This window comes from Crinia signifera, chromosome 5, assembly GCF_055691185.1.
Source record: "Crinia signifera chromosome 5, ASM5569118v1, whole genome shotgun sequence".
In the NCBI taxonomy this organism is placed as follows: domain Eukaryota; kingdom Metazoa; phylum Chordata; class Amphibia; order Anura; family Myobatrachidae; genus Crinia; species Crinia signifera.
This window is the reverse complement of record NC_139221.1, coordinates 134,263,132-134,272,091: the sequence shown is the minus strand read 5'-3', so window position 1 is coordinate 134,272,091 and position 8,960 is coordinate 134,263,132. Positions and strand designations below refer to the sequence as shown.

The 8,960-nt window shown below is 41.7% G+C and overlaps 1 protein-coding gene across 1 annotated transcript in view; it reads right to left on the bottom strand.

Moving 5' to 3' along the window:
- Nucleotides 1-420: 420 nt before the first annotated feature.
- The window catches only part of DROSHA (drosha ribonuclease III), a 221,674-nt gene continuing 213,134 nt past the window's right edge, over nucleotides 421-8,960 (bottom strand). Inside the window, exons 28-32 of the mRNA XM_083188077.1 lie at nucleotides 5,725-5,807; nucleotides 4,258-4,361; nucleotides 2,428-2,520; nucleotides 1,166-1,212; nucleotides 421-858 (exon numbers count right to left, since the gene is read on the bottom strand). Of these exons, the coding sequence (XP_083044203.1) occupies nucleotides 740-858; nucleotides 1,166-1,212; nucleotides 2,428-2,520; nucleotides 4,258-4,361; nucleotides 5,725-5,807 (446 nt within the window). The 3' untranslated portion in view covers nucleotides 421-739. The remainder of the gene's footprint in view (nucleotides 859-1,165; nucleotides 1,213-2,427; nucleotides 2,521-4,257; nucleotides 4,362-5,724; nucleotides 5,808-8,960) is intronic.

The window sequence follows — 8,960 nt, the reverse complement described above, 5'->3', positions numbered from 1 at the left end:
CCACAGTTTTATTATTAGGGAATGCTAAAGGCATGCTGGGATGTGTAGATTCACAACAGCTGGAGGGCCACAGTTTGGACATGCCTGGATTAGTATATGACCTACTGGAGAAAAGTTACATTTCATTAGGATAATTGGGGGTAGAATACAGAGACCTCTTTGGAACAAGCAAGTGACAAACTATACCCTTAAGACACAAGAGAAAGTGTAGAGAGACATCATGCTTTCAAGGACAGTATCTTCTCATGTGATGATATATAAAGATTCACATGCCACAGGGGACGTGTCCTGTTTACATTATATTATTGATGAAAGCATGTACTATCAGACTATACTATAAATCAAACTAATTTCACAATAAATGTTCCTGGTCTTTTTTTTTTTTTTAAATCACTCAATAAAAAAAGGAACAGAAGCAAATTGTTTTCCACTCATACAGGTGACAATTTTTAATCCATACAATTATTTATTAAAAAACCAACAAACAAAAAGAATTAAAAGGCATTCTGGGAGACAATTATAAAAAAAGACCTAAAATTCTCTAAAATGTTCACATATAAATAAGAACCAATAAGTAATAGTAATAAGGGGGAAAAAAAAAGGCTCTAGTCCATGATTTTCTCTAACATTTAACTGGACACAGCATGTGCTGTCTGTAAACACGAGCAAACAGGCAAGATGATTCTGTATGGCAGCTGCCCCCAGTGAGTATAAATGGATACTGTAAGAATAGCAACCTTTATTTTCTCACGTCTTCTGTGTTCTCTTGTTGCTCCTTCTCCAACCTCATTTCTTTCAATTCCTGTCTGTACTTCCGTTCGATAAAACGCTTCTGATGAGCCATCTGGGGGAAGTTATCTGGGGAAAGTAGAAGAATGACATCACCTATGCTATACTCACAGATAGGCCCTGAGAAATACAAATGTGTCAGTAATAGTAAATGCACCTGTCACAGGAAAAACTACTTTGTCTGCACTGAGCAGATTGAAGTGATAAATGCTGTAAACCTGCACCTGTAAATGTGCTTTGCATTTGGCCATGCTAAACAAACATCCTGCCAAAGTCAAAATATAGCTACAGAAATGAAACCGCTTAAAGCATGTTCTAAATATTGCAAGGTTCTAACTGCAGAAACAGAATAAATAAATGACTAAAATAACCTTACATTTGTCCAAGGCATCCATAGCAGCTCCCATCTCTGCCTGCTGAATACTGCAAGTAAAAAAAAAAAAAACTCCAATTAACCTAATTACCACCATAAGCTTTAACTCAGCTTTTAAATCCTTTTAAGCAGCATTAAGCAAGACAACAGAGAAATACATAATATTTCCAGAAGGTTTAAAAAAAAAAAAAAAAAAAAGGAATAAACAAATACTACAGTACTATTCCTTTACTACTACTCAATTTATTTTGGTATCATTTGAAAACATTGTCCACAACCAGATATTTTGGGGTGCAGAAATGACGGTCTCTCTGATTAAATCACATGAGATTAAATTCAACCAAAAATAAAGTGCAACATGCGATTGTATAGGATTAAGATCATGACATTAATCATTCAAAAAGTGGAATAAATCTGCTTATGTTCTCTATTGTAATGAGCATTTTCCTGTCCAGAATAACATCATACTGTACCTGCTGAAAAAAAACAATTAATTCCCCCCTCCCCCTAACTCCATAGATACAATAACTGCTTGAAATCTAGGCAAGGCGACTACATTGCAACAATGTGCGACTGCAATAATCATTCATCATTCCACAAAGTGGTCGGACATTGCTTGTCTAGCAGAGCATATGGGGAACAATGATTACAAAATGAGTGATCTCAGTTATTGTGATCTCCATGAATTGAAAATGACAGCATCCCAGAGAAATACTGTGGCGAAAAGCACAACTGCGTGTTAAGCGTCATGTATTTTTTGTTCACAAAGGTGATGCACGCAGTACCTGCACATCACTCTGATTTTGATTAATGACAGACAGATTCTAAAGAAATATGTGCAGAACCTTTACTAATAACATTCCTTCTGGATGGTTACAACAGAATTCAGACACAGATGGGTAACAATGGGAGCTGTCAGAGGGCACAAGGAAAGGGGATGCAACATAGATTTACTGTCAACTTTCCTTCAAAGATGTCATGTTGTTTAAGAAATGTATATGGCTTTGTTCAAATGTATCTAATGAACTGACAATACGTTTATGATTTTGCTAATTACAGCTGACATTACAAGCAAAGGGTACTGTACGCTAGAATGTTCATCAGTAAGTAACCAAGCATAATAACGCAACACTTTTTTTTACCTCAAAGTCAAGACAGATCAAAGCTAGAGTGTAGCAAATAACATATTAATGTGTAATGCATATTGCTGGAGCCAGAAGATAAATGCATAATGCTGAAAACTTTTTAATCTAAGAAAAAAATACCTTGGTCCTTTACCACAACCAATCCGTTCTCCTTTGAAATATACAGCCACCGTGTATGTCCTAGCATGTGAAGGTCCCACTGTTTGGAGAGTCCTAGAACAAAACAAAACATTCTGATTATTCCCTTTTACAAGTATATGTCTGACATCATCTCTGAATGTCCGCATATACATTTTTCTCTTTATTTTCTAATCTCTTTGCATCTGTACAATGCTAACAGCAGGAGATGCATTTATAACAATAACCTTGTTGCAGGAATTTACATACTTTTAAGTTCAAGTACTGTACCTTCCACACCACATTCAGCAGAAGCTAATTACCTTGTTCCTATTCTTCCCTTATCTGGCCAAAGTTCACCTGTCAATCTTATTCGTACTGTATGGGGAAATGAACTAATGGTACAATGGAATGATGGAGAGAATGGCTATGATGCCATTAATGTAGGCATTCCCAACCACGGTCCTCAAGGAACACCAACAGTGCAGGTTTTAGTGATATCCAGACTTCAGCACAGGTGGTTGAATCAAATTAGCTCAGGTACTAATTAAGTCACCTGTGCTGAAGCCTGGATATCACTAAAACCTGCACTGTTGGTGTGCCTTGAGGACCGTGGTTGGGAATGCCTGCATTAAGGTGTCTAAAGGGGTGTACACACGGTGAGATTTAGCTTCGTCAAAATCGGCCTTTAGCCAATATCTCACCATGTGTATGGGACTTAATAGGGACAGGAAGAAATGTAAGAGGAGCTGCATTCCCAAGGATTATCTATGACTTAAGGGGTGTTCACACTGTGAGATTACCATGGGAACGCACAGCGTTTTCATGATAACACCCATGAAACGCTAGGCGTTCCCATGGGTGCGGTTACCCGCCGCTGACCCACACCCTTTGCTTGCAGTGGTGCATGCACATGGGCAGAAATGAGCATGCGCAGATGAAAAACATTGCGCTCGCATGCGAACCAGAATTACCCCCTCAGTCTGATGAAAATAATATATTTGCATATGAAATGCTGGTTTTCCAGGAAAGCACTCGTAGCATCTCATATGCAACCTACAACCGCAGGTCACACACAGAATATAGGCATGCAGCATATCATTTGAATTAGCAGAGCTGCTTATGCAACCTATTTACATGTGTTTTGTGAATAAGTTGCAGTTTATTAAAAAAATATGCATGAAAAGACACTCAAATCAAATCACTAGAAGGGCTGTTTAACATACAAGGAGGCTTGATGTACAGTAAGGGGACATATCTGTATCCCTTTTTTTTTTAAGGTACCTCACCTACCCCCAACTATTCTTATTTTAACCCATTTCTTAATGCATAGCCTTCTAATGCTTGGTTATAGTGAAAATAACATCAGTAATGCTGGTCATTACAGTGACAAATCTCAGGAGGAAATGTTAATGTGTGTAAATCAACTGACAGATTTTAATATTAAAAACAAGTGTTAAAAACATTATCTTAAAATAGAAAGTGGTGCTTTGATGAGATACACCCTTTCCCTCCAATTTCATGTTGAGGTAATGCACGCAGCATCATTTAGAACCTTTCCTATTAAGGTAAAAATGTGCAGACAATGACCCCAATTAGAGAGGACAAGAGACACGAGCCTGGGAGCTGCGTACTAAATGGAGGGGCTGCCACACTTGATCTGTCAAGAGGTGTACCACAATCCTCAAACTACATATTCCTATTTGGGCAACAGCAGCCCTTGCCTTTTACTTGAGTATATAAAGAAAAATGATGGAGTGCGTGACTGCTATAAACTATTCTTCTCTTCAAACGGGGGGAGAACTACAAATGCAAACGTAAAGCAGCTCTTACTTGTATAGGGGAATATCAGGCTCTTTCCCTTCAGTTCTTAGAGTCAAACAGCATTGCTGAAGTTGTGATTTAGGATCATTCCAGTCTTGATTTAAAATAAACTCCTGTAGACAAAGAAAGCAGTAGAATAATTCAGCTCTAAACAGTGTTTGATAGACTCTAAAAAAAACAATACAATAGGCAGTAGGAATCACTTGGTCAAAGGTATAGGAACAATAATCTTTTGTTATTCAGTACTGCAAAACCCAAGATAGCATCAATCACAGGCAGACTACTGAAACTACCTTTCCAAACAAGTTTTGATTAATCTACTTTGTCAAATTGTTCCTAGCTACCAATGATTGACTATTTCATGTGTCTGCTACACAAGTGCCTAGCGCGCTCTGTGATGCCCCTTGAGCAGGCTGTATTTCCTGAAAAGCGATTTCCTGGAAACTTATTGACACCCTGAGGTTATCTGAATAATGTTATCTTTCTCCTTGCCAATCCATCCTCACAGATCATATCTGCAGTGCTTAAATCAACTTGCAATGTTATGTCCGTAGACTATTGACACTTGGTTTAACCCTTTTTGTATTTCGCAAAAAACTATATATATCAACGTCTAAAGGCCCCCATACATTAGGCCGACTTGTCCAAGTCGGACCCAATTCTCCTGCGAGACGCCCGGCAGCTCCCCGGGAAGCTCACATACAATAAGGCACTTGATGTGCCATTTTTTACATGTGATAAATCGCATAAGATTAATCACATATAAAATAAACCAGGGAGCTGCCGGGCGGTGAGGAGCGGGGGGGGGGGGGGGGGCACCGGCGGTAGTGGGGGCTGGCAGCTGCATCTCAGGGTGCCGCGGGGGATGCCTGTGACAGTGGGACGGGCAGCGGTGATAATCACCGTGCAGCTTGCTGGCAGCAGCGTCTCGGTGCAGCGGGAGATGCCAGTGATAGTGGGGCGGGCAGCAGTGATAATCCTTATGCTGTCACTCAGCGGGCGGGCAGCGGCGGCTATTACATCTTTAAAATAACATGTCAAATGACTATCCGCCTTCTGATTGGCCGGCCGCTGTGTGACAGCATGAGGATTATCACGGCTGCCGGCCCCACTATCACTGGCATCCCCCGCTGCACCCAGAGACGCTGCTGCCAGCAAGCTGCACAGAGAGAGCACGGTGATTATCACTGCAGGAGGTCGGACGTGATCGTACCTGCTGAACGTCCGACCTCCTGATCCGGTCCGATGCGCACGGGACCGCGCATCGGATCAAGTGTCAAACACATGCGATTTTGGGACGATTTCACGATTTCATGCATTTTGTGGCCCAAGTGCCGAAATCGCATGGAATCGGCCCAAAATCGCATAGTGTATGGGGGCCTTAACTCTAACCCCTTTTTGACTAATTGACCAGTGCTATGTCCAGATAAGAGGAAGGTAGAACAAGAAACTGTAATACAAAAACAAGTCAGTTACCTTCAGTCGTGGGAAGAAGCATACATTCATAAATGTGTGAACGTATTCCAAGTCCTTATCGATATATAGTGCAGCAATAAAGGCTACAGGTAAAACACAGTAAAACACACCGGTTAATAATGTACATACTTTTTTACTTTAAGCTTGCTACAAATACCAATGGAAAAGTAAATAAAAAAGCCAAGAGCAAATATTGGTCACAGTTTTGCAGGGTGGAATTAAGTAGTTGGGACACTATGAGCTTACAGATGCTTAGGCACTAAAAGCAAATGCCAGGCAGATAAGTGAAGGGAGCTGGTTGGTGAATGAAATAGAAAGAAGCACTTCTGTTTTTATGACATAGAAATGCATTGTAATATTAAATATTAATGCTAGAGTCACCAATGCACAACTAGTTCAAAACACACAACTGTTCATTACACAGCACGGTCTAATTCCTTTCATACCATTTGCTTCCACTTCATAAGGTGACAGGAGAACACTCTGCTTCAGGAACATACATTCCTTGTTCTGGTAGTAATTGAATGGAAGAATTAAAGGTACTTGTTTCCTAGCACGGCGCCACCGATTTTGATTGTATTGATCGGGTCGGGAAAAATTGCGTCGATCGCATCGCTTGCCATGCGACCGACCCAATTTTTACATTGCAATCAATGTAAAATGGTCCCTGAGACCCGATTTTACATTGATTTCAATGTAAAAAGCCCCAAAACCCCCCATTTTAATAGCAAACCCCCCTGATGGTTGAAATGGCTCCCCATTGTTAACGCCACCCCACTATTGACGCGCATAACTTCACAGGTATACGCGTCCGCTCGCCACGCTTTGGGCTCGGTGGCTTGCTGCGCTCGCCACACTATATTAAATCAACTCCATGCCGACGTGGATAGTGGGGGTATGAAAAAGTCGGAGGACGCGTAGCACCGCCCCTCGCGGGCTCGCTGCGCTCTCCACGCTTCGGGTTGGCGTCAATAGTGGGGTGGCGTTAACAATGGGGGGACATTAACCATACTTTCTAACCCTATACAATGAGAAATTGGCAATATTGGCCCATTTCCCATTGTTCCCTATGTAAAATCGGGTTGATCAACCCGATTTTAACTTTAAAAAGTAATTTAACATTATTCTCTATGGGAAAATCAAGTTGATCGCGTTGGGCGCGGCGCGGCCCATTATAATGGCCCACGATGGACCCGATCAATGCGATTTTGTCTTTCACCGGCAAATACACTGGTGATGGACATAAAATCGGGTCCCTCGGGTTGATCGCATGCCTTGAGTACCTTAAACTTAAGGCATGCGATCAACCCGACGGGCGCCGTGCTAGGAAACAAGTACTGAATTAAAGTCTTAGTGCTTATCTTTATATTGAGCAATATATCACTCCAGAGATGATAACATATGCTCCTTAGTATATAGCAAACTAAAGGAGTCCCCAATCTGTGTCAGGTCTCCTAACAGAGTGACAGATGCAGAACTAGAGTGTGAAACATGCCTCAAGTAATTTTTGAGCGTATGACAAACATGCCACCTGGTTGCAGTCACAACTAACCCATAACCACTTACCTGGCACAAACGCATGGGATACAACCACAGCCAACTGGGTTTTTCTTTACACACATCCAATGCGTTTGTTGCACCCACCATCTGTTATGTACTCCATCTCTTCCTCCTGCTCCCCAGCAGTGATGCCACTGCCTCTGACCATGCCATTACTTCTCAAATCATGCTCCAGAATGCTATGACAATAGTACTATAGGGCCACATGCATCATAGCAAAAGTGCATCTGAGACTATTATACAACAGGAGGGGGGAGGAGGGTATATAGTAATATATAGGATGGGTACTCCACTGGGATCTATTGACATTAGCAGACAATCAGTCAGCCTCAGGGCGGCACCAATTAAGGGCGGCAGGCAGGCTGACATCCTGTTAAATAGAAGCATGGCAGAGTGGGTGGGCAGTGGCGAGTGGCGCCACCACCATGATTTATCATGTCGGCGGCAGCACCGCTCGTCACCCGTCGCTGCCCACCCGCTCTGCCATGCAAATTACATCACCGGTTATCTGCAGGGTCCGACGGTCCACCTGCACATCCGGGAATTGGCTCAGGCTAACTGCCGCCTGCGCCCATTGGCTACACTATACACACAGCCTATTGGCTGCTGTGTATCCAATGGGCGGGTACAGCAGCTGAGCAGCACGCCGTTCCCTGCGCTCAGTCAGTCAGTCAGTCACAGTTTGAGACTGTAAGAGAGACTGACTGAGACACTGCTAATAAAGCTCCTCCAACTCCCGGCCTCCCTACCTCCGGACTCTGTACAGTAAAACAGTGGGCTACAGATAAATTTGAGTGAAATATATATATCACACTCCAAGAAATGATTGGCACTCAAGAGGCAAAGTCAGCAAGTAAAACGGATCTGTATTGCTAAGCTTTCGGGGTTTGACCCCCTTCTTCAGCCTGCAGGCTGTAGGATTGTGCTCTGAAGAAGGGGGTCAAACCCCGAAAGCTTAGCAATACAGATCCGTTTTACTTGCTGACTTTGCCTCTTGAGTGCCAATCATTTCTTGGAGTGATGTATGCTATGCCGTTGGGGCACCGGGGCCCGTTGTCAATTTAACCGTTTGAGTGCCGGCAGGTTTGGAACTATATATATATATATATATATATATATATATACACACACACAAATATATATATATATATATATACATACATATACACACCAGAAAAAGGTATGTGTGTGCATTAAGAGTAATTTAATGAAAAATAAAATATAACTTTGATAATTATTAAAATAGGTAGGGGGGGGGGGGGGGGGGGGAGAACAACAAAAATGTTGTGCCTAGGGGCACAACCCCTGACCCCTAAATTCGCCCCTGCAGACAATACTGCTGTAGATCTTTTTCCAAAGAAAAGTTGTCAGGTGGCTATTTTCACTTAAGGGTGGGAAGTTATTTTACAATGAGGTGAGAAACACCCCTTACAGAAAGTGTAGATTCTAAACATATTAAAAAAAACCTATGAAAAATATTTTTAGAAATACATTAAAAACATTATTATATTTAAAAAAACGGAAGCCGCCCATAAAACATAAAAATCTGAATACAAAGCACCCCAACAATACTCAACATGTTTAAAGAGTTTGAAGAGAAACTCTTACACTGTATTTCATATGGATTGGTTGGAGGCATCTCTTCTGAAGTAGCCCCAAGCAAAAAAAAAAAAAAA